The 26,257-nt window shown below is 41.8% G+C and overlaps 1 protein-coding gene across 8 annotated transcripts in view; it reads left to right on the forward strand.

Annotated features, from left to right (window-relative positions):
- The window catches only part of AMOTL1 (angiomotin like 1), a 152,563-nt gene that overhangs the window by 47,531 nt on the left and 78,775 nt on the right, over positions 1-26,257 (forward strand). The window contains exon 1 of one of the 8 annotated variants that reach the window (XM_054592229.1): positions 9,763-10,038. The exons of the other annotated variants lie outside the window; for them this stretch is intronic. Coding sequence (XP_054448204.1) covers positions 9,990-10,038 — 49 coding nt within the window. The 5' untranslated portion in view covers positions 9,763-9,989. Of the gene's footprint in view, positions 1-9,762; positions 10,039-26,257 lie in introns of those variants that run through there. 8 annotated transcript variants of the gene reach the window in all.

Raw genomic sequence — 26,257 nt, forward strand, 5'->3', positions numbered from 1 at the left:
GTCTGGATATTGAGGTTTCGGTTTTCTCTCCTCTTTTGTAATAGAAGTTGAGGTCTGATCTATTCCGTTTTGAAGTGTCAGAGCATCCTAAGTGTCCTCATTCCAGTGAACACTCAGTGCCCTCCTTCCTTAATGCGTGGTCACTCAACCTGTGCTAGGTCATCACCAGAGGGGTTGTTGTATGTATGCAGGAGGGTGTCCTGCTCCTGAGAAAACCTCGTCTAGTGTTATGCAGTGATCATTCTTATAACACTTTCTCTGCAGGGAGCTGAAACCTGACTTATTGTTCTTGCATGCTGTTCTCCATATTTTGCATTCTAGAGCTTAAAAAAATTTTTTTTTCTGCCTTGATCAGTGTGGCTTGGTTGGATGTCCTCCTGCAGAGCCAGAGGTCACCAGTTTGATTCCCAATCAGGGCGGTTTGATCCCTGGTCGGGGTGCTTGCGATCAATAGATGTTTCTCTCTCACATGGATGTTTCTCTCCCTCTTTTTCTCCCTCCCTTCCCGCCTCTGTAAAAAAAAAAAAAAATTATAAATAAAAATAAATCTTTTTACTGTGACCCAACGTAAGTATACATTTTACATTTAGACTGACATGTACAAATTTTAATATAAATACAACTAAAACTGAAGTTTCATGGAATAGCAATTATACCTTTTTAGATTGGTGTTTTTTGTTATGTTTTATTTATTTTAAAATGCTGGTACTCTAGAGTGTTATATAGCAAGTGTAGAATAAGTCTGTCTATTCCTCTTTTCTTTATGAAAAATCCCAAAATATTTGAAGATGGCTATCAAATTGTATCTTAATCTTCTTTTCTCCATGCTAGTTATCTTTCTGATATGCTCTGGTTTCTCCATCCATTCCCATCCTGCTCAACATTGCCCGATTGCTTATAGTTGAGGAAAGTTTCCTTTAACCTGGCACTGAGCCCTGAGCACATGACCTCACAATGTATCTTGACCAATACATGGCATAGCAGGGTCATCAGACCCCTTGATACCAACCCTCCACCCATGTTAATATCACTCCATGAATCAATAGCCATTAGCGATGGTTATTTAATTATTTCAGACTTGCCTGAAATGTACAGTCTAGCCCATATCCTTTTGGTTTTGTCTGTAATGAAACCTGGAGATACTTTTCTTAATTGAGATGGTATGTGTGAATCAAGATGCCCATTGTACATGTTTCCTGAATCTACCAATTAATATGCCAAAACTCAAGACATGTAAACAGAAAGAAACTGCATGTCTAGCACAGTCTAGCATAGCAATAATTAAAAGTCCTTTAACCTGACCATATTTTGAAAGAAAACGGGTAACAAGTTAGTAATAATAGCTAATAATTATGGTGCATGTGCTGTGTGCTAAGCACTGTGCTGAGAGCTTTACAATGCAATTGACTCATGAATTTCTCACAACCCTTTAGGGTGGATACTATTGTTAACTACTACTTATTAAAAGAAGGAAAATAGAGCTTTAGTAAAGTCAAGTAAGTTAGCTAGTCATATAACTAATAAGAGGCAGAAGGGGAGTTGATCACAAGCCTATCTGACACCTCAGCCTGTGTTTTAAAATACTTAACTGCACCCCACAGATTGGAAACTACCTCTGGTGGATTAGAAAGAAAGAATATGTATAACATGCCTAGCATAATGCTTTTGTGGAGGCTTAGTAGATCTGACTCCCTTCCATAAAAAGGAAAAGCGTAGTACAAACTCAGGTCCTTAGCAACCCCTGAGAGTCTGTGAAAACTGTCTCCACCCCTCACTAAGTGCACTTGGGTCAGGCCTCGGAGTGCTTTCCAGTGATGCTCTCCAGCCTGGAGTCAGAGGGAGCGTCTCTCCTGTCCGGAAGAGCTGGAAGGAGGAACTGCTTGCTTAAGAGGCAAAGTAATGCAGTGATTAAAACAGGCTTGAATCCTGGTTCTGTTATGCATGAGCCAGTGATCTCAGGAAATTCACATACGCTTACCTAAATTCTTTTCCTTGTGTGTAAAACATGGATGATAATACCTACTTTTCAGAGTGTTATGTACCAGAAAAATGAGGTAACGTATGAAATCACTTGGCACATAGGAGACACCACTCTGTACATGTTAGTTCAAAACTGAAAACTGGGTTTTGATCATTCTTCTCCTACAGCATCTCTTGCCAATTCCCTTATTTAGGTTGGGATTTTAAGTTCATAAAAAGGTAGGTTCCCCAAATGTGCTACACTAGTGGTTCTCCAAGTGTGTTCCATGGACCAGCCCCATTAGCATCATCTGGAAACTTGTTAGAAATGCAATTCCTGGGCCCTTCCCTAATCTACTGAATCAGAAATTGTAGGATGGGACCCAGCAATCTGTTTTTTGTTTTGTTTTGTTTTTTGTTTTTAAACAAGGTCTTCAGGTGACTGATGCAGCTAAAGTTTAAGAACTACTGCCCTACTGGCACTGGTTCTTCCCTGGGTCATCCTATCCTGGGTCTTCTCTTGTTGATGTTGTTCTTTTCCTCACCAAGGGCATTTATTCATTGCTTTTAGAGAGAAGAAGTAAGAGAGGGAGAGAAAAAGAGAGGAACATCAATTGGTTGCCTCTTGTATGCACCCTCACAGGGGATCAAGACAGCAACCTTTTGGTTTACAAGACAGTGCTCCAACTAACTGAGCCACACTGGCCAGGGCTCAGATGAAGCCTCTAGAGAGACTGCATCTTTTGTGTAAATATTGTGACCAAATAGATAGACTTTGAAGTTTACTTTCGAGTTGTTTACATTTAATCCTTTTACTATTTTTTCCCCCAAATTGGTCATTTTCTGATGTTTCCTTTCTCTCTTGCACTTAGTTTGAAAGTCATTTGTCATACTACCTCATGTCATAAAGATTAAATAGAAAGGAATTATTCCCAGATACTGGATAAATGAGAATGGTAACATTGCTAAGGAATTCTTCCTGGGACCATCCCCGGACCCAGATACCTCCAGGTCCTTTCTCCATTTGCCACCTTTAAGTTTATCACACTCATTGAGCTCTTTCCTGCTTCAAGATCTTTGCACGTGCTATTTGGTTTGCAGACATGCTCTGTTTCTTCCTCATCGCATTGGAGAAGCCTTCCCTTTCCACCCACTCTAAGTAGCCCCTTTCTTCTTCATTAGTCTCTGTTATTGCACCCTGTTCCTTTCCTTCATCACACAGAGACAAATTTGTAATTTTAGATTTATTTATACACATTTTAGTAAAACAGAGCCTATACCACGGTATTTGGACTACTAGTGGAGTGTTTTGTCATTCAGTGTAATTGATAATATTTTTTGAATGAATGAATGAATGAATGAATGAACCATTACAGCCCTCACATAGCCCTGCCTTCTTTTAAACTGTATTGTGCTTTCAGTTAATTCTTTCAGTTAATCCTTCTGTTTAGAACTTACCTTTTTCAAATTATTTCTGATTATTTCATCCTCTACCTTGGACTTTTCTGAAGCCTGTTCTACATCGTGTAACACTGGCTCTATCACTGACACACAGTGAATACTTTCTGATTTCTGGATGAATAACTTACCATTTAAGATGTGAATTTTAACAGCTCACCCCACTCTGAGTTTCTGCTGTAAAACAAATTTTTCTCCTGAATTGAGCCATACAGAGGAGCTGAAGCCATTACGAATGGTGAGAGCTTCCTCATTTTTCTGTCTTTGACATTCAAAGTACAAGAATTGCTGGTGTTTAGTGCATATTCTAGAAAGAGGAGAACTAGAACTGTTGTATAGGTTGTGGAGAAGCCATTCTTCTCACTGATCTTTCTAGCTATGGACAGAAAAAGCATGTTTTCAGAATAAAACACCCAACCATCCTTTTCAGAGTGGCAACTACAGGGATCTTAAGTATGAATATTCTGATCTCAGCTAGGTATAGTTATTGTGACAATCCTTGCTTCTTGTTTCTTTATTTGTTTGTTTTTTAGGTTATTTATTTTTAGAGAGAGAGGAAGGAAGGGAGAAAGGAGAGAAACATCAGTGTGATTGGTTGCCTCTTGCACACCCCCTACGGGGGACACAGCCCACAACCCAGCATGTGCCCTGACAAGGAATCCAACTGGCAACCTTTCCGTTTGCAAGCCGGCGCTCAATCCACTGGGCCACACCACCCAGAGACATCCTTGTTTTTATTAGTGATTTTATGTTGCTGTTATTTTAGGAACTCAATATGATCCCAGTTTTAGAAAAAGAAAAAAAATGTCCGTATCATCATTGAAAATAAAATAGTAAAACATGATTAGTTTTGTGTTCATGAAAAAAAGAAAAGGAAGAAACTTTTATTGCATGATATACAGTAAGATAAACAAAACTGAGGCTGCCTCCTATTAGTATGCAATTGGATTCACCCAACAACTCAATGGGATGATCAATATGGTCAGAGCTTGGGAGACGGTAACCTAGGCAACGTCAATTATTCAACTAATTCAGCGGTTCTTATCCAGGGGCAACTTCGCCCCATGAGAGACATTTGGCAATATCTGCGGAGGTGTTATTAGTTGCCATAAGTTGGATTGGGGTGGGGATGTTGCTACTGACATTTAGTGGGCAGTGGCCAGGGATGTTGTTAAACATTCTATCATATACAGGGCAACCATCACAACAAAATATTATGAGCCCCAAATGTTAATAGTGCCAAGGATGAGAAACCCTGAAATAATGAACCAAAAATGTATGAGCTTTCAATAGCCCCAAGGGTTTTGTAGGAATTGTGGCAAATAATAATTAAAATGATTACCATTTATTAAACACCTGTTATATGCCAGGCTCTACATTCATAGCTACTCAGTGTTTCAGTTGGGATCTGACCTCCGGTTTGTTTGGGTCCATTGTCTCTACTCTTTCTCTTTAGCTATTTGGTGTAGGTACATTTTCCCCGGACAAGATCGTATCTACCCTCTGTTTCTTGTGTTTCATATAGATCAAATGATGTGCATAATGCATATTAGGTAATATGCTCACAGGAGAAAGCCATGAGGCAAGAAGAGAATGGTGTGTCACTATGGGTGTGAAGCTAAAAACATCCAGACAAACAGGCCAGATCCATAACTCACTAACTGAGCCAAACAGCTATGTAGGTTGTAGCGCAGAGCCTGGCCCTTAGTAGGTACTTAATAAATATTTGTTGGGAAGTTTTTCATAATCAAAGAGTCCTTGGATAAGTTTCAAAAGGAGCAGGTTTCCAGATGATCCATTCTGTTATAATACATTTAAGCCCTCCGGGAGCGCACTTGCAGAGGCATCTCACCTGTGTATCTTCCGCTTGCCTTTCACATCTTCCTCCTTTTCATTTGTCACTCTTCCATTCATATCAGCCTGGCTTGGCAATGGCTCATCCCTTTGACCTTCCCTCTCATGACAGCAATGTTTTCCCAGCACCCTCTACTGTAGGCACTCCCAGTCTTTCCTGAATTTTGTTCCTGTCGACAGTTTGCAAGATGAGGGCAGGGCATGTGCTAGAATCTCCAGAGGAGGCCTCTGCCATGGGAAAAAGCTTATTTGAAAACATGATTTTACATGTGAAACAAGCAGGAAAAGATACACAACTATTGTCTTTGTAAAACAAAGGACTGAAAGAAAAACTTGGAAAAAAAATCTTCTAGCCTGGTGATAATACAGGGGTTTATCAAATCTGGGACTGGTGTGACCATTTGTGTTTATGAAAAAAAGAGATTCAAAGAAAAAGTGCTGAGAAGCATGGCAATGTGTATTTTCCTTTCTTAAGACCATGCCTTTGCTAGTAATATCTTTCTCTCAACACGTGGATTTCTTGGAACCTACCCCACACCCCCAACCCTGCAAAATCAGTCACTCCTTTGTGCTCCCATATGCTTTGTTTTAACCTCTAATATGTCAGCCATCAGTCTTTACCTTTATCATATGAAGCTCTGATGTAGTAAATACTTCTGAAAGAGAATTGCAAGAGCACCATGACTCCAATGAGCTAGTTGGAGACCTTAGTCCGTGGCGCCCAAACTTCAGTGTACTAGGAGGCACTCAGGGTGATTGTAGGACTCTAGCTTTAGATATTTTGAACCTCTAGAATTTGGAGGTGGGGACATCAATAATTTAAAATTTTACATGTTTTGGTTTATAAATCATACTCTATGAAGCATGACATAACTTGGGCTTTAAAAATATCATTACATGTTCAGGAAGCAAAACAGCACTTTGATTAAGACAGCCTGGCTGTATTCAGTCATTGGTTTGTCCATTCGACAGGCACTGATCAAGAACTATTAATTGTAGTATGCCCTAACCCAGGTGATGCTGAGCCTTGTCTGGGACTGTCTCTTATGTGGTCATGCCTTTCCACTCTCCTTTTGCCATTTGCTGTCTCCCTCCTGGCAAGCTTAGGCCCATTCTTTGGGCCTATTCCAGTCAAAGTAGTAGCTGATAAGGACTTCAAGGATGTATTTGGTGGGTGCAGAGAAGAAGAGGGGGGAAGGAGATTTGCATTTTAACAGACAATAAAATTCCTTGCTATTTCAAATCACTGGAGGAGAAGGAAAGGGTTTCTTTTACTGAATTTCTACTATGTGTCCAGCACTTGACATATATTATCTAATTTAATAAGCCAGTGAGGTAAGTTTCATTCCCAATTCACAGAGGAGGAAGCTGAGGCTCTTGTTCGGTTCCTCTCCATAGCTGGAAATAGGTGGAACCAGGACTAGAACACAGGACTTACTGTGAGACCAGGCTCATTCCCCTCTGCATGGATGCCTGTTGCTTCACTTTTCTTCAGGCCTCTGTGCTTGCCTGGTGCCTCTGGTACCTGCCCTGTTTGAAGGCAGTTTGCTGAGCTGTCCCTGAGAGTGCTGAAATTGTTCCATCACCTTCCTAAGTTTCCTGGGAGTAAGTAAAGGACAGCCTGCATCACTTTAGAAAAGATGATGACCTTTAGAGTGAGTGTGCAGATCCAAAGAAAACACAGATGCTGCCCTGACCGGTGTGGCTAATTTTGGTTGGGCGTCATCCCGCAAAGCAGAGGGATGTTTCTCTCTCATATAGATATTTCTCTTCCTCTTCCTTCTTTGCTTTCTTTCACTCAAAAAATAAATAAATAAAATCTTAAAAACAGAAAAGAAAGAAAGAACACACATGCTGACTGGTTCACCTGGCTGCTAGTAAAATGGCATTCAGTTTTTATTGTAAACACACCTTCCATTTGGCCCCCATCATACGTCAGAATCTCCAGCCAAACATACTGTATAAAATGTTATTGATGATCTCTTGCTAGTCAGATCCAAAGTCTTTTTCTCAGGTCTTAGTACCTGAACAATAGATTTTTAGATGTATTTGAGCTAGAAGATTACTCATTTTCTATATGTGATGTAATGATTATTAATAATTAAAGAAATTAAGGTATATGGAGGGGAAAACTGGCCTCCAGCAGGTCTTTCTGCCTCTGCTGCCATGTGTTTGACTCCTGTGTTATCACTTGGAATCAATTTGAAGAGTCCAGGCCAGGTCCACCTAATTGAATCAGAACATTGTTGAGCCCACAAGCTGTGCCTGTCACTTCATCAGAAGTCTAGGAATCTGTAGCTTTTGAGAGAGGAACCAAATTCCTAAAACTTCCTCTGTCTTCATTGCTTTTAAACCTGCCCCTACTTCTCCAGTCTCTTCCTCTTCTTCCTTCTTCTTTCTCTTATTTTTTGTTGTGGGCATTCTCCAGGTAAACCGATCTTCACACTTCATTTTTTTCTCCTCTATACTTCTGTTCTCCACTTCTCACTCAGGCTCTTCTTCCTTATTTCCCCTTTCCCAGAGGACAGTAAGCCTCTTAACATCTTTCTCAGACAAGTTTCCTCTGTCAGCCCTGCTGCTTTCATCATTGGTCCAATGACCTATTCTTCTAAGAATGGACCGTTCTTCTTATGACCCAGGTTCAAAACATAGGTTAGCATGATTGGTCCAAGGATAACCATCTTAGCCATGAAAAGAGTATAACCTTACTTAAAAGATACAGTATCTTTTTTCATTGTATTTACTCTCTTCAAAGATTTGGTTCATAGTGTTGCTTCCTTTCCATCTCCTTTGTCCACAACTCACAAGTTATTGCTTCCTGCAACAATTTCCCAGACTCTCTCTGCCTTGCAGGGTTTTTGGAGGGTTGGTTGAAATAATAATAGCAAGTATATGTTGAGCACTTACATGCATTGTGGTAAGTATTCTATGTTTGTTACTTTATTCAGTCCTTACAATCACCCTGTGAGACTTTGTGCTGTTTCATCACTGTGCAAACTGAGGTTTACAGAAGTTAGGAGACTTGCCCAAGGTCATACAGGTAGTGAGAGGTTGCACTGTGACCCCATCTATGCTAGTTTTGTTCCCATGGATGCTCATAATTGATGAGTTCTGTTGTCTCCTTGGATATAGTTTTCTTCCTTCTTTCCCTCCTTTTTCTGCCCATTACCTCTTTCCCAGTCTGTACTAGAATGCTAGCTGTATCTGAGCTTCACCACCCTTCAAAGCTCTCCTTTCTCTTGCAGTAAGACCTTCTCTCCACCTTTTGCAGGCATCTCCAGATCTTGTTTTGTTGCCTTCTTGTTTTGTTTGCATAGCTTATCTTCTTAAATAGATAATAAATCTTTGAAGGGCTTATCTGCTTCTTTTGTGTGCTATCAAATTCTAGGATAGCTGATTTTAAGTAGAGTAGGTATTTGGTAAGTAATTGTTATATTACTGCATTTGTGTGTTATCTTGAGAGGTGAGGTTCCTGAGCTATCCATCTTGGGAATCAGAACAATAGACTGGAACCAGAAAGACACACCATCCACCAGGATTAACTGTAGGGGAAAAACTGCTGGCAGACTATTTAGGTAGTTGTCCCAATCTGGGCAGGAATGCCTGAAGGAATCTGGGTCTAGTGAAAAGGCAAGGAGGAGAAAGGAACACCAGAGGTGTGGCATGCCCTTATTCTCTTATTAACATCTTCTGCAGCAACTGCTCTGCTATCAGGCCTCTCATCTGCTGAATTGCAGAGCTGGCCCTTGAAAGCTAGTGAGAAATGTTACCGTTGGGGCAGGTTCCTGCTCTCCAGATCAAGGCTCCAAAGGTCTGCCGAGTATAATAGGGTTGCTGAATAGTGTTTCTTAGTCCGGCCTGATTTAAGAGTGGGGGAGAATCAGCAACATTTTCCCAGAGTCACCTTCTTTGCCTCCATTCCGACAGATGATGTCTTGGGGGTTTGTGGCCCCAGGATGTACAGCTCTCCCAGTACATTTAATAGCTAAGGCTGTAAGATCTCTTTCGGACTTTCTGTTTGTCAACGGAGCACATCTTAGCAGCATGTCGCCCAATCTCAGCGTGGGACAGAAGCACTGAGGCCTGAGGAATGCAAAGAGAAAAGTGTGTGGCCACTTTTCACCTGGAAATTCCACTTAAGAAAAAACATCCTAAACAGAACCTAACCTGGTCTTAGAGGTCAGATCAGGAAACCGATTTTTGCCGGAGTTGGCCTGGTGTGAAGGAAGAGCAAGTCGAAGAAACGGGAACTGGTTGGTCTGACATTAAAAACCTGCGGTCGAGGACAACGAAGGAGGCTATCGCCTTCCTAATTCTGGGAGACAAGGTCAGCTTGAGCTCCAGGCAATTTCAACAGGCCATCTCGCGGACCTGAAGAGGGGTGGCGAGAGGCTGCAGACGGGCTCTAGGGCCCAGCGGCCGGGCGCCGGGGCGGGGGTGGAGTGTAGGGTTACAGTGACGGGCCCGGACCACCCTCCCCGACCCGCGCGCCGGGAGCGGGGAGCGCGGGCGGAGGCGGGAGCGCGCGGGACGCTCTAGGACCCAGAAGCGGTTGTCCGGTTTGGGGCTGGAGGTGAAGCCCTGGCCTTTCCCCTCTTCCTGTGTGAATGGGGCTGATTGTCGGGCGCCGCTTCCCCGCGCTGCACCGCGCCATGCCCAGCGCGCTGCCTGAAGGCCGCCCTTTCCAACCACGGCGGTGAACTAGCCATGATCGCCTCATGTGGAGGGCAAAGTTGCGCCGGGGAACTTGTGAGCCTGCGGTGAAAGGTAATCAGTCCCCGCTCGGGATGCGCCTCCGAGTCTTACAGATCTCTCACGAGAGGAACCAGCCGTCCAGTGTTCCCCCGCCCCTTGCTGCTTGGCGCTAGGGGCCCCTCTTCGGGTCTCGGGGCTGAGATAGGCTGGGCTCGGAGAGACTCGGGTAGCCGATTCGGCGCCAGGGGCCGGGAGTGAGCGAGCGCCACCGGAATCTTGCTCTCTTACCCAGATTTTTTTTTTTTCCTTTTCTTTCTTTTTTTTAAAGAGCAGAACTCCGTTTCCGCGCCCCCCTGTAGGCCCCCAGAGCCTGCGGGCCGGATCCCAGAACCGCGTTGTCCCGCGCCTCATCGAAGGCTGGGAAGTTGTGTCTGCTTGCCGGGTCCAGCACTTCGGGGTGCGGGCGCGCCCCTGACTCGGGGGCTGGCCCTTCCCGAGGGCCCCTGCCATATGGCTGCACTCTCTGAGACGTGCCCGCGCGCGGGTCTCCCGGCTGCCGACCGAGGAGGCGGAAAAGGGGTGGCGGCTGGCTGCTTCCCTCCTCACCAGACAAAGGCGCGCATACCCGCCCGCCAGAAGGGCTGCGCTGCTCCGGGTCGGACCCTTCCTGCCGTCGGGGGAATCTCGGCCTGAAAAATGGGGGCGACGGAGGGGTCGCTCCCCGGAGCCAAGGCTTGGATCACGTTAACTACTACTCCTTCTTTGTTCTCCCCAGACAAGTTTCTTTGACACAAACAGGGGGGGTTACATCAGCTCTCCCTTGCTTTTAGTGCTGCCTTTAAAAGAGTCGGGTTTCAGGGGGAAAAAATTAAATTTTCCAAGAAGAACTGTTTTTCTTGGAATGTGACATTTGTGGCAGGAGGAAGATTGGCACGTCGGCTTATGACAGCCGAGTGGAGCCGAGGCCCTGCGCTTGCGTAGGGGCCCGAACGTGCCCCATAGTCATCCAGCCTGGAGGACAGGGTGGTGGAGCTGACGAGCCCTGGGGCGCACCCACCTCGAAGGCCACTGCCACCTGGACTGAACTCGCAGCGACGAAGCCAAGTTTACCCCCTTCAAATCCCAGTTTGAGAATCCTAACTCCCCTCCCGAAGCTCCCTCGCCTCACCACGCCCTGCTCTCCTGATACCCTGATTGGTGGCACGGAATACTTCCCTTTCCATTTTTGCTCGAAGGCGCTTGCTTTTTTGGCTTAGTGTTGGTTTACTGTCTCCAAGTGAAAAATGCTTTGGAAAATGCCCGACTTGCATGTAGATAAACCACGACTGGGGCTTCAGTAGACAGGGGCTCTGATCGTGCGGCCTTCAGAGGCTTTGTGGTTTGGACCAACATTTTGGGCCCTTGGACCCTCAGCTCCCATGCCATCATGACACACAGTACAAACACGGTTGCCCATGATCTTCCTAAGCATATTGTGAGAGTCCAGTTTTCCTACTGCTCCTCAAGTCCTGGAGAGCGGTGGCGGTGGAGTAGGGGGTGGATAGAGAGCCATTTGTGGTACCTGGAGATGCATTTGACTACTACAAACAATAATGCTACTTACCATAAGTGAGTAAAACCAGAATGGAGGGATATTAATAGGTACTATTTGAAAAAAATTTCCTTCCATTTCAAAAAGTGAAAAGTCAGGGCTTGAAATGCTGATCAGCCGTGGGTGGCTCTTTGCTTCCAAAACTGCCCCATGGGTCCTTGCCAAACTCAAATTTCCCGTGGAGGCCCATCACTCCTGGCTCCCACCACTCCTGGCCACCCACGACCCCTGACTGGCCACCACTCCCGGGACCCACCACTTCTGGATCTTGTAAGCTCCCTGTGGTGGTCAGAATCGGGTTAACAATTAGGGGTCTTTCTAGATTACAAGTTCTTGAAGAATCTAGACCATTATGAAATTTATTTCCTGTCACATTGCTCTGAGCATTATAGTGCCTTTAGTATGGTTGCTCTTTATGGGAATTAATGGGAATAATACTTAAATACACTTTGAACTGTTTTACACAGGAGTAAGGATGGGAAGCCACTGATTTGACCATAATGAAAAGGAGTAGGGCATAGAGTAGAAGGCTTTAAAGATGTCTCTACTTCTCCTGGTGAGGTATGGTGGGAGTGTTTAGTTTTTGGAGAAATAGATTTTCTTTCTCTCTCTCTTTTTTTTTTAAGATTTTATTTATTTTTAGAGAGAGGGAAAGGGAACGGGGGGAGAGAAAGAGAAACATCGATCCATCAATTGCCTCTCCCACCAACAACCAGGGACTGGGCCCACAACCCAGGCATATGCCCTGACCAGGAATTGAACCAGCAATCTTCCGCATCAGTTGGCTGAACCGCACTGGTCAGGGCTTGGAGAGATACATTTTCAAGATAAATAAAGAAACCCTTGTAACCTCTGCAAGTGGATAGGAGGGAGAGGAGGTGCTATACTTACAAAGTCCACTCCTCTTCTTCTTTCTTTTAAAAAGGGAAGTCTTGATGTTTTAGGTTCTGTTCAGATGGATGGTGAAGAATACTAATATATGGAGGGACATGTGGAGATCAAAGCATTTAAAAATACATGTTTTCATGGAAGCTAATGGAGGACTTTCAGTTTAAATGAGATGTTAATTTCTGCAAATAAATGCAGAAATGTGAGTGATTTTATGGGCAGGCACACTGCTCATTAGACTTGCGAGTGTCTGCCCTTAGCCAGTTCATCTGGAGGCTTCTGCGGGGAGAGCTCTGCTTATTGATTGGTTGATTGATTGATGTCTCCCCTTGTAGAGAAGTATGGACCCCGGGGCCTGGGGAAAGATGGCTGAACTAATTGAAATTAGATGGCAGTCTGACTGGTGAGAGTTCTGTTGAAAAGTACAGCCCCTAGGTGCCAGTGCTGTGTTTCTCATAGCAATTTGTGTAAGTGCTTTGAAAATGATAAAGTACTACAGTACTCCCCCGTCATCTCCCCGACTGGATGTCTGAGATTGCACATAGTACTGAACCTTATGTAGACTATGTTTTTTCCTATATATATGTATCTATGATAAAGTTTAATCTATAAATTAGGCATAGTAAGAGATTAACAATTACTAATAATAAAACAGTTATAATAATATACTGTAATAAAAGTTATATAAATGGCTTTGGGGCCATTATTAAATAAAATAAGGGTTACCCGAACACAAGCACCATGATGCCAGGATAGCCCGTCTGATAACTGAGCCAGCTGAGTGACTAATGAGCAGGTAGTGTACAAATACCCTGGGCAAAGGAGTGAGTCATGTCCTGGGCGGGATGGCGTGGGATGGCGCGAGATTTTTATCACGCTGCGCACAGCGTGAAATTTTAAACTTATAAATTGTTTATTCTTGGAATTTTCTGTTTAACATTTTCAGACTGAGGTTGAACAGGGATACCTCGGAAAGCAAAACCATGGACCGCTGTATTTAATGTAAGGTTTTTAAAAGAAAAAATAATGACTATGAAACAAGGGAATTGCCAGTGAAAATTGTAAAGATCTGAAAGATTTTCCAGGCCCATAAGTTAAAAGGAAGTAATTTTGTAATCCCTGTTAGTATTTTTGATATGCAAAATTCTCCAAAGTAGCAGCCCCTGTCTCCTCCACTGTGGCTGTGTGCATTTTAAGTGCATGCAGAAGCTCAGGCCAGGAAATTCTCTAGTGTTTTGAATAAGTTTTCCCCTGTTTTTTCATTAATTTTGGTAGGTTCTTGTATCTTAGAATCACTAGGCAAAACAAGGAGTACTTTGGAGGACATATTTGACTATAAGGTTTGTTAGGAATAGTCTGAGGTTGTTGAAGTTTTTGTTTGTTTGCTTAGCAATTAAATTATTTTGTTGGTTTGATTTTGTTTTGTCTTGGAGGAAAGACAGAATTTAAATCTTGGCCATTGTGGGAAGGCCAGGATACTACTTTTGCTGACAGGAAGCTATGCCTGGGCTTGTTTGTGTGTTGGCACCATGCTGAGTTCTCTAACTTTTGAGGCCCTTCTCCCTTCTTGTGAAACCATGGGGTATATTCATTCCAAGCACTTAGGACAGGACTCCTGGAAGCCCAAAGGGGCTCCACATCAGGCAATTGTTTTCGTTTTTATGAGGGGGATGGGGAAATAGCTTTAAGGTGTTAGGAAATATATCCCTGTTACAACTCTGGCGAATTGGATTTAACTTTTAAAAAATTGAAGTCACGTAGTCCTACTGTGTATGTTTAAATCTGTGTTTGGGACCTCACTAGCCATTAATGCAGCTATATATACCTCTTTTGTGTGCTTTGTTTTTAAGTAAAATGCCTATAGTTCACTTTTTAAAAAACTTTTAATTTTGGAATGATTATAGCTTTATAGGAAGTTGCAAAAACAGTAAAGAGGTCCCCTGTGTTCTTTACCCAGTTGTCCCATTGGGACTGTCTTATATAACCGTAGTATAATAGTGGAACCAGGAAATTGACATCGGTACAATCCCCAGAGCATATTCAGATTTCCCAGTTTAACATGCATGCGTTTGTGTTTATGTGTGTGCCTCTGTGCAGTTTCTCCACACATGTGGATTCCTGTAGCCACCACGACAATCAGGAGACAGGGCTATTTCATCACCTCAGGGATCTCCCTGGTGCCATCCCTTTATAGTAACACCCATCTTCCTCCCTCCTGCCCCATGTCTAAACCCTGGTAACCACTCATCTGGTCTTCGTCTCTATAATTTTGTGAATGTTATATAAAGTCATGTGGTATGTGACCTTTTGAGACTGGCTTTTTCTCTCAGCATAATACCCTTGAGATCCAACCAAGCTGTTGCATTTTCAATAGTTCGTTTCTCTTTCTTGCTGAGGAGTATTTTGTGGTATGGACATTAAGGACATTCAGATTGTTTCCAGTTTTTGGCTCTTAATATTAGATAAATGCCCAGGAGTATGATTGCTTGGTTTTGTATAGTAAGTGCATGTTCTAGTTTTTAAAGAAATTGCGACACTCTTTTCCAGAGTTATGTGTGTTATTTTACGTTTCCACAAGCAATGTGTGAGAGGTCCAGTTCCTGTGCATCCTCGCCTGCGTTTGTTCATTATTTTAGCTGCTCCAGTAAATGTTCTAATATTACTGTAGTTCTGACTTGCATTCCCTAATGGCTAATGATGTTGAACATCTTTTCATGTGCTTATTTGCCATCTGTATTTCCTCTTTTGGAGAATGTCTTTTGTCCATGTTCAAACTGGATTATTTTTTTTTACTCTCGAGCTCTGAGAGTTCTTTATGACATTTTAGATGCCAATCCTTTGTCAGATGTGTGGCTTCCACATTTTTTTTTTCCCATTACATAGTTTATCTTTCTGCCCTTTTAACAGGATATTGTGCAGGAAAAAAATTTTTTAATTTTGATAAAGTCCGATTTATTGATTCTCTTTTCCTTTTGTGGATTGTGCTTTTGGTGTCACATCTAAGAATATTTTGCCTAGGCCTACATCCCAAAGATTTTCTCCTAGAAGTTTCATAATTTTATGTTAAATAGTCAAATTGTAGTCTATTTTTACCATCTGAAGTATTTGTATGTCTTGTTATTGATCTACTAGGGGTTTATGATGTATTTAGTGCTTTAGAAGCTCACAGCTGAATCAGGTGGGGTTCCTACTCTCAAGAGCTCACTGATTATAGTGGGCATTATGTGTGGACATTCCCATGTGTTAAGTACCATAATGGAGACTGAGTGATGAGCACGGAGCCGAGACGGCTTGCTTTGGTCCAGGTGGTCAGGGCAGGCTTCCCTGGGCAGAATGCCTGAGCGCAGTGGGAGTAAAATTGGTTCTTGCCTTTGATCCAGTTTTTGGATATCTTTATTGCCACAGATTCTTCAGTGTGAGTTACCTGGTTCTTGAGCAGATGCTGAAGGACTTGCGGTAACCTAAGTGGTCGATGACTTTTAAAAAAATAGCATGTGGCAAAATAACTAAAACAATGAGAATGCTATAGTTAAAACTCAATAACATAAAGAGTATGAATAAGGTTAAATAGACTTAAAGTTTGGATATGTATTTTAGAAAGGAGATAGTATTTTGGATTCTTTAGGAATAAATAGACCTGGTTTGCTTCCTGGTCCTGCCTCTTCCTTGCTGTGTAACCTCAGGAAATTTGACTTGCTGAAGCCTCATTGATAAAATGGAGACAATAAGGGTTCTTACCTCATGAAGTTGAGTAGAGGGTGAAATGAAGTAATGCATATATGACACTTAGCACAGTGGTGGGCACAATGAAAGCATTCAATAAATGCCTGCTACCATAATAATAAAAAAATAATAAAATAATTATTATTATCATCAAAAAAGCTGAGGCACAAGGGCTTTTATAATTATTGTATGTGTGTTCTCATGTATCTCTTTTCTCTGAGAAACTGGAATCCCAGTTCTTACTCATAGACGCTTACCTTTTGACAGTTGGAAACACCGTACCATGTACCAAGTATTATTTATTGAATGAGGTTAGAAGCTAGGATACTCTATTCACAATCTGGTACTGCCTATAAAATACACCTTTTCCCCACCTGTAAACCAAGATTTTTCTAAATAAAGAACAATTTCCTCTGTGCCCCTCACAGGAGGTGGCAGGCGGTGTATGTGCTGTTGTGAGCCAGGCCAGAGTTCGTTACCTGGGGTGCAGGTGAGCCAGGACTCATGCCACAAGGCCGTGTCCCAAACTTCACAACCAGCAGCTCCCTTTCCTTTCCTGTGTTGACTACGTTGTTTCCCAGAGGAAATGGATTAGGCCTTAGATGTATCGTTCTCACTGGAGCAGCAGTTCTCAAACATGGGTGAGCATCAGAATTATTGGGAGGGCTTATTTAAACACAGACTGTTGAGCTCCAACCTCAGAGTTTCTGTTTCAGTAGGTTCTGGATGGGGCCTAAGAATTTGCATTTCTAACAACTTTTCAAGTGATATGCTATGTGCTGCCGCTCTGGGGAACCACTGCACTTTAAGAACCATTATTTTAAAGCATAGGCCTCTTTAAATTGGACCCAGACTAAGGTGCTTAATGCTTTGAAACTGAGTCTTATTCATGTTAATGATTGAGATTGAAATTGGTTGATTTCTAAGGTTGCACATAACTATGTTCTTTTAATCCCTCTTGCGTGCCTTCCCCCTCCCCAACCCCAAGTTTTTCTTCTCTCAATTATCTTATGACACGCCAAGTTAGGGTATATGGCTATCATATACAAACCATAGAGCCTTAGATAGTCACTTAACCTCTATAAAATAAATGAATTTACTAAATACTTATATCCTAAGGTTATTGTGATGCTTAAAGGATATATTGCACGTGAAAGGGCTCTGTGAGAGGTAAAGCATGGTGCAAAATTAGTTTTTTATTATTTTGTGAGATCTCTGTTTGCCTCTGGAATACTGTCCAAAGAGATTTGGGTGATGGACTTGCCTCTTCTGATACTGAGTTTTATTGCTGCTGGGGAGACTTAGTAAAGATGACATAGATACAGGGATGTCATGGAGAGGTTCCTGGATGGGCCATTGGGCTAGGGGCTCAGAGCACCTTCCGAATGTGTATTGGAGGCACATTGACGTGTAGTTGTAGCAATGACCAAAGAAAGAAGAGCTCAGTGCTGGAAAATAGCATGCGCAGATGCTGAACTATTCAAGAGATTCAGCCTCCTTGTAGTCCAGAAATATAATTATGTCAAATCCTTTATCTGGCAGCTTAGGACAAATGTGATCTGAGCCCCATCATTTTTCTTTTTTTTTTTTTTTTTAAGATATAGGCCTACTCTCTCCACGGTAACCACTAACCAGATGTGGCTATTTAAATTAATTAAAATTAACTAAAAATTCAGGTCCTCTATCATACCAGCCACAATTCAAGTACTTAATAACCATTTCTGTCAACACAGCAAGTTCTCTTGGCCAGTGCTGTTCTAGAGAGATACCAGCCCTGTTTGTCTGGTGGCAGCATCATTGGTTTCATATGATGGGACAGGAACACATTTTTGAGTGAAATGTCTCTTCTCTCTCCCTTGGAAGTCTGGTGTGGACCTTATTGGGAGGAATACCAAAGGGTGACTGTTTATCATCAGCATGGACCTCATTTTGCCATTCCTGTTCTGGGAAGGTGGATCAGTGAGGCATTTGAGTTACACTGTGGGTGGAGTGTACCGGGTTAGCAGGCTGTTATCAAGAGGTATCTACTGTTTTTAGTGATGTCTGAGGCTTTGTTCAGTTCATGAGATTCTTCTAGGGATCTGGTGCTCAAGAGGAGCAAATAGAATTGCCATAAGAGGTCCTTCTTCTGGAGAGGCTCTGAGGCCACCTGTACTCCTCCACCTAGGGTCTGTTCCACTATTGAACGACCCTCTGTCAAGGAGAGGCAGGGGGCTGTCCTTGCTAGTCTTGCCAGTCTGCGCTTGCTCAGATACCATTCCACACTGCATCATCCTAACAAGTACCTCCTTTGAATGTGTCCTGTAAACTGTAAAGTTCCTTTCCTCACCCCACATCCAGTCAGTCACCAGGTCCTTGCCGTTGACTTCCAAAGTACTTCTTGCATACCTCCCCTTCCTTTGCATGTCTCTATAACCCAGCCTGTCTCCTGGGCTATTGTGATAGCCACAGAGCACGTCTTCCTACTTCTGTTCTCTCACGCCTCTTCCGATCTGCTCTGTCCTTTCTTTTATCTCTCCTTTCCTCCACCCTTTCAGAACAGGCAGAGCAAGACAAGGATGAGTGATATCTTGTCCGCCAGGCTCGCTTTGCTTCCTGTGTGAGGTGGGCTTTGGACACGCCCTGTGGCCCTGTGCCAGGGCGGAAGGAAGGCCTCTCACATTCAGCTGCTGATCCTTAGCCATAGGGGCTACTCTGCATGCTGCGACCCCCAAAAGCAGGGGTCAGGCAGGTCCTTCCTAACATGAGCTATATGGTTTTTGTGAAGGGCTCTGAGAACCAAGTTACTTATGAATGAGCCCCCTCTGTCTGGGGGATTTGGGGAAAGAAGAAAATATGAAATTCTCTGGTAAGGCTCTCTGTCCTGAGATACTAGTCCCTAAGTACCATTGTGCATCCTTTCCTAGCCGTGGGAAAGGGTTGAGAGAAAGAAGGGCAGACAAGATTGCCTGTCTGGGATTTTTTTTTGAGGAATGGGGGAGAAAGATGTGGAAAAATAGAAAACAAGACTAGGAAACCTTCTTTTTCAGAATTACATAAACTAGTGGATGCAGCACGTAGGGCACAGCGGTAAAGCTACCGCAGAACACATGTAACACCAGCTTAGTTTCTGGAAAGAGAGATGGTCTAATGCTCGTTTACCTTTAAGAGTAAGGGAAAATGTCTTCTGAAATCACAATAAACTTAAATTAAGACACCTGGGAAAGTAGCAATGTAAACAGCATCACAAAACCAATTACACAAACTTTAAAGATAATGGCGGTATCTGCATATAATAAGCAGGAAAGTTTGTTAAAAGACATAATCCTGTCAGATTTACCTTCCATGGTGGTGCTTGGCCTGGTAGACCCAAAATGAGTGATGTTGGCATGAAAGTGAGTAAGTTTACTTTAGCTAACTTTTAGATTTGATCCTTTGAAATACTTATCAAAAAGAATTAAAGGCCCTGGCCAGGTAGTTCAATTGGTTAGAGCATCATTCCCCAGTCATGACACATGCAAGAATCAACCAATGCATGCATAAATGGGTGGAACAGCAAACTGATGTTTCTGTCCCTCTCTCTCAAAAAAAAAAAAAAAAAATCAATAAAACAGACTTTAAAAAAAATTAAGACTGTAGGGTCTGAAAAGGTCTACTCCAACATGTGGATTATTTTAGTCCTGGACTTAGAGAAAAAAATTTTCAAAATTCTGACCTTTCTTACCTTCAAGTGTCTCCAAAATCTAGGAACTTGGAGGAAGAAAAGAAACCTGAAATAAAAACAAATATTTATATTTAAATAGCATTTATTAAATAACTAAGGTCACTTTTACTAGTTTAGGAACATAAAATGTGTTATATGTAATTAAGCTTGGTCATGGAGTGAACACATTTTGTAGTATTAAATTTAATAGTTTAGGCAGCATTCACAAATATTCTAATTGAATTTATTGGAAATATGTTCACTTTCTCTTAAGGAAGGTACATGTTTGAATATGAAGGAGCATGACATTTCTTATTTTTGGATAGAATATAACTGGGGCAAAAATTTGAGTACAGAAGCAATCACTTCTCAATAAGTATCTGTTGAATGAGTAACTCTAGATTGTACAAGTCAATACTGGGGTGGAGAATTTGGTGAGAATGCAAAAAAAGAATACAGTTTCTCTACCTGAATTCTTCCTTCCATCTGACCTTTAAAGATCTGTCATATGCCTGGCACTGGACTAAAAGTGGGGTATATGCCCTTTTCTCCCGTGGAATTTATATTTTAAAAGGGATGTAAGGAAGTAAGATATTAGAGAACAGAAGGCAGATGAACTCGTTTATTCCAACCTGAGAAAGGCCTAGAAATGACTCATAACTGCCTTTCAAGTATTCTGTCTTCACTGTGAACTGATTAGGAGGAGGTGGGTTGAGATTACAGGTACCATGACTCCTAGAAGTTTGGAAGTGTCCTCTGCCAGGGAGCTTAGGAGGATACAGATGCAACCAAAGAATTGCTAGATGTGTGTGTTGGGGGAGAGGGAGGGTCTCATTTTAGAGATCTCTTTAAATTGAGTAAGAATGACTTAATATGGTCCTGTCTGATTGTGGGACATGGGCCTCATGGGCTAGTTGCGATGTGATCTTCTGTGGAGCTTAATAGTTAAGACCCTAAAGCTGGAAAGCTGGATTCACTTCCCACCTGTGCCGCTCACTGGCTTTATATTCTTGGGCAAATTACTTAACTTCTCCGTCCAGTAGTTTCCTCATATGTTTAATAGAGATAATAGTAATACCTACCTCTAAAGATCATTATAAGGATGCCATGTATTCGAATTAAAACATGTAAAGAGCTAAGAACAATATCTGACACATTGAAAGAGTTATGTGTTAACTATCATCATTGTTCCAGTCCCTGTTGCTTTGTAACAAATGGCCTCAAATCCTTGTAGCTTCAAACAACCATTTTGTTATGCTCACAGAGTCTGTGGGCCTGGATTTCACGTAGGCCACAGTAGAGGTAGCTTTTTTTCCTGCTCCCTTGTCCCTGGGACTTCAGGTGGAAGGGAGCTGGATGGAATGGGTGGTTTGGAACTGGGCCGTCTGGAGGTTTCTTTATTCACATGTCTGGCCTCAGAGCAAGGATGACCGGAAAGCTAGGTCTGCACACTGAGTGCTACAAGTGGCCTTTCCACGTGGCTTGGCTTCCTCGAAGTATCAGCCTAGTCACTTTATTTATTCACAAAGATCTCCATTGAAAGAAAAAAAACAAATTTCAAGCTCATCAATACAGCAATGAAATTGATGCTCATATTTATACTTTTGTGCTGATTCAGACCTGGGATTTCAGAATCTCTAGAAATGTTACATTATGTCCTTATCACATTGATTTGGACTTTTTTTTTCCGGAGAATTATTCAGTTATCTGTTGCACTGCATACTAGAGAAATGTTCTAATGGGTCTTCCAGTCAACAGATAATACTCTGTATCCTGAAGTGAGGTCAGCTGTTTTTATTCTTTTATTTTTCACCTTATTGGCCAGGCCATTATAAGACTCACTGTTTGTAGGATGGAAATAGTTTTTAAATTGCCACATCTGTTTTGATCCTGAAGCACTAGGCTCTCTCCCACTTTTGGTGGTAAGGGGTCAGTTTCTCCTCCATGGTCAGGGAGAAGGATGGATCCACCGCAGTAGATGCAGAGAAGAGATTCAGAGCTCACACCGTGACTTTTTCTTGTTATACTACAGGTGGGATGAAAGTTACGGAACAAAGGTGCCTAGGGAAGGAGAGGTTTTTTCTTATTTGTCATACTTACCACAGAGAGCCTCCTCCGACTCCTAGTAACTACCCTGCTGTCCTTCTGCTTGAAGATGGAGCCTCCTGGCAGCTGAGGGTACTCAGGTTAGAGCCCTGATACCTTCTCCAGGCCCATCTGATCCCGAACCTGAATGCCAAGGTGGCCAGGCAAGTCAGGAGTTTCATTTTATTTTTTGATAGTAGGACCACAACGTTAAGCTTATTTTCACAGAAATTGTGTATTTAAGACTTTCCTCATTTCAAATTCTTGGAAAATTGAAAATGTAATTTTAGTCTAGTTTGTCAGTCAGCTGAACAGCCTGACCTAAAAACCTCTGAAAGCGTTCATCTCTGATCTGTTTGAGCATCTTGCTATTTTATTTTTAAGCTCACGGATTTGATCATCTCTGGAAAGTGAACTTTATAGCAATGATTCTTGTTACATTTCCCCATTCTCATAAAAAGAAGCTAGAATTTACGGAGCACTTATCATATGCTGGAACACTGTTTATAGCCCTTTATACTGTCTCATTTAATCTTCATAAGAGCCCTACGTAACAGGTCCTGTTACCACCCCCATTGACTGAGAAGGTAACGGGCACCAAGAAGCTAATTCATTTGCTCAAGTTCACAAAACTCATAAGTGGTAGACCCTGGACTCTTGCATTGTTTAAGAAGCAGATTTGCCAAAACAAAACAAAAAGTTTGGCACATTTTTTTTTCCATTTAGAAGGTATTTTCTCGTCTGTCTTTTTTGTTCTTTAAGTCTTTCTAATACTCCAGTCCTTTGGCTTGACAACATCATTCTCTTTTCTCTAAAGTCACCATGTCTTAACATCCTTCCCTTTGTCCAAGGATTGCCTGACTTCCTGCTGGGCAAGTTATTACAGTTTCTTTTCTCCCCACTTCCTAAAAGTAATCTCATGGAGACTTTTTGCTAGTGAAATATCAGTTTATATTCCTTTTTATAAAAATTGCTCAAGGGCAAGAAGATGCACTCATGTGCAGGTGTTTTCTGGAGGGGCTGCTCTCTCTCTTCAGATGCATTTTCTTCAATCAACAGCATCCATTCATCTGACAAATAGTGTTCAAGCCCTTGCGCTACAACAAAGGGCTTCTGTGTGCCTTCTTCAAGATCACCAGTTTCCGGGGGGTGGGGGAGCACCTTCCTTTGCCTGGGCAGGGAGGTAATTCAGTCCTAACTGGTTGGCAGCCATTTTCATCTTAAAGTTTTCCTTAAGTTTCATATCTTTTGGTCTCTTCCCTGGGGAAGAGACTATATAACATAGAGCAGCGTTTCTCAAAGTGTTGTCTGTAGAACCCTGAAGGTTTGTAAGACCTAAAAACTATCTTCATAATAATTTTAAAACACACGTGCCTTTCTCACTCTGTAGACATTTGTACTGACGGTGCTGAGCACTGCTGGGCAGCCCTGCCGGTGCCTTTGTGTGAGTGGTCAGACCACTCCTTACCAACATGTAACGTCAAAAGCCTGTTGCACACATGCTCTTGTTGAAGCAGTACAAATGATTAGCTTTACAAAGTCTCAGACCTCAAGTACATCTTTTTAATGCCTGTGTAAGGAAATGGAAAGTACACATGAAGTACTTGTGCTGCAAACTGAGGAAGAGTATTTGTGACCGAGTAGTGAGCTTAACTTTTTAAACATTGTATTTTATTGATTATGCTGCTGCAGTTGTCCTAATATTTTCCCCTTTCCTACTACACCCAGCACCCCCCACTCTCTCTGCAATCCCCACCCCACTGTTCATGTCCATGGGGGATGCGTATAAGTTCTTTTGCTACTCCATTTCCTATACTGTACTTTACAGCCCCATGGGTATTCTGGAGCTATATGTTTGTACTTCTCAATCATCTCACTTCTTCACACATTCCTCCATATCCCCTCCCATCTAGCAACTATCACAGTGCTCTCTGTATCTGTGATTCTGTCTCTGTTCTTTTTGTTTGCTTAGTTTGTTTTTTAGATTCAATGTTGATAGCTATGTATTCATTGCCATTTTATTGTTCATAGTTTTGATCTTCTTTTTCTTAAGTAAGTCCTTTAAGCATTTCCTGTAATAATGGTTTGGTGATGGTGAACTCCTTTAGCTTTTTCTTATCTGGGAAGCTCTTTATCTGCCCTTCGATTCTAAATGGTATCTTTGCTGGGTAGAGGAATCTTGGCTGTATTTCCCTGCTTGTCATGACTTTGAATATTTCTTGACAGTCCCTTCTAGCCTGCAAAGTTTCTTTTGAGAAATCAGCTGACAGTCTTAATGGAACTCCCCTGTAGGTAACTGACTGCTTTTCTCTCGCTACTTTTAAGATTGTCTGTCTTTAACCTTTGGCATTTTAATTACGATGTGTGTTACAGTAGGCCTCTTTGCATCCATCTCCTTTGAGACTGTGCTTCCTGGACTTTCATGTCTATTTCTTTTGCCAAATTAGGGAAGTTTTCTTTCATTATTTTTCAAATAGGTTTCCAATTTCTTGCCCTTTCCTTTCTTTTGATGTGGTTGTGTGAGGAGGGGAGCCATGTTTACTTATGCTGCCATCTTGACTGGACGTCTTGAGGTTAACTTTTTTCGTGGAACGCTATTTTCACTTGAAAGAATAACTAATGATGGTTATGCTGGTAGGTATAAATGATGGGTATTTGGTAGGTATTTTCTTAAAAATGAATAAATGAAGCCTGTCACTTCAAGAAAATCAGTGGACAGTATTTGTTGCCAATGATAAAACTAAAGCTTTCAAGTGAAAATTAGAATTTTGGAAAACCCATGTTTGCCACTGTTGGCTTGACAGTTTCCTAATACTAAGTAAAAGACTTTCCTGATGATTGCAACCCATGATATGTTAACAGATATGATTTTGTGGATATTACACTTGAAATTTCTCACTGTATGGGAGATCTGCATAATTCAGAAAACCACTTTTTCCCAAATGACCAATGTATGATGTTATAAAATCCTGCCAGGGTAAACAAAGCTCTCTTCAAAGTGAAAGATGAACAGTAGATTTTAATGTAATAGACTATAGAGGCGAACCCATGACATGCTTTTATATTTCACATTGCAACTACCTTTAAGTAGTTTCCACTGTTGAGTTTTGGATAGTTTCAAAAAATAGTCACAATTATCTGAAACAGTTATTAAAATACACTTTCTTTTGCCAACTACGTATTTGAATGAGGCCAGGTTTTCTTCATCTACTTTAACTAAAAATCATATAGAATAGACTGATAGCAGAAGCAAATGTGAGAACCCAGCTGTCTTCTATCAAGCTGGGCATAAATAATTTGTAAATTATAAAACAGCACTCGTCTCACTGCTTTTTGTTTTAAAAATGAGTTGTTTTTCATAAAAGTATTTTATATAACTTATAATGGGTTATTTTTGTTATTTTAAATGAATTAACATATTTTAATGTTTCTCAATTTTAATTTCTAATACAGTATTGTTGATAGATATGGCCCACATGAACAACAGCTCATTGGGTCCTCAGTAATTTTTCAGTGTAAAGGTGTCCTCTAACTGAAAAGTTTGAGCTCTGCTGGCATAGTGATAAAGGCCATGAACTCCTGGAGCCAGACTAGCCGGCTTGAATCCTGGTCTTGCCCTTTACTAATTGTGTGACTTTAGGCACATTACTCTCAGTGCCTTTGTTTCCTCATCTGAGAAATGAGAATAATCCTCGTAGCGTAATTATGAGGATTCAGTGAGTTACTGTCAATTACTCAGAATAGTGCCCTTCACACAGAAAATTCTCAGCAGTGTTTGGTTACCCCCTTTCCAAGACCCCCAGTTGATATTCCTCCAGAACATTTTATTTTGCAGCGTGTTTCCCTCTGTTCTCCCTCTCAGCATCACAGCTGATTGTAAATTAGGAGTTTTTACTCTGGGGTTTGTAGTGAAGGCTATGCATTCTTCTAGACCATCGATTTTCAACCTTTTTCATCTCATGGCACACATAAGCTAATACTAAAAATCTTCAGCACACCAAAAAAATATATCTTTTGCTGATCTTACCAAAAAAATAAGTATAATTTTGATGCATTCACACCAGATAGCTGTTGTGTTGGCTGTTGTTATTTGTTTTACTTGACAGTCTAAGGGAAAAGAGGTCCGTGCCCCCAACTAATTAGTCAGATATTGCATGTTTTAAAAATCCTTGTGGCACACTTGTTGAAAAATGCTGTTCTAGACCTAGAGAGAAGCTCTGTAGCTCTTGACAGATCCTTTTAAAGGGCTATCTATGATCCAAAACAAGAAGGCCTAAGTGGGGAAAGAGGTAACTGTAGTCACTACACACAGTTCTAGATCC

Source organism: Pteronotus mesoamericanus, unplaced genomic scaffold (genome assembly GCF_021234165.1).
Source record: "Pteronotus mesoamericanus isolate MK-2021 breed Mesoamerican mustached bat unplaced genomic scaffold, CSHL_Meso_final scaffold_36, whole genome shotgun sequence".
NCBI lineage: Eukaryota > Metazoa > Chordata > Mammalia > Chiroptera > Mormoopidae > Pteronotus > Pteronotus mesoamericanus.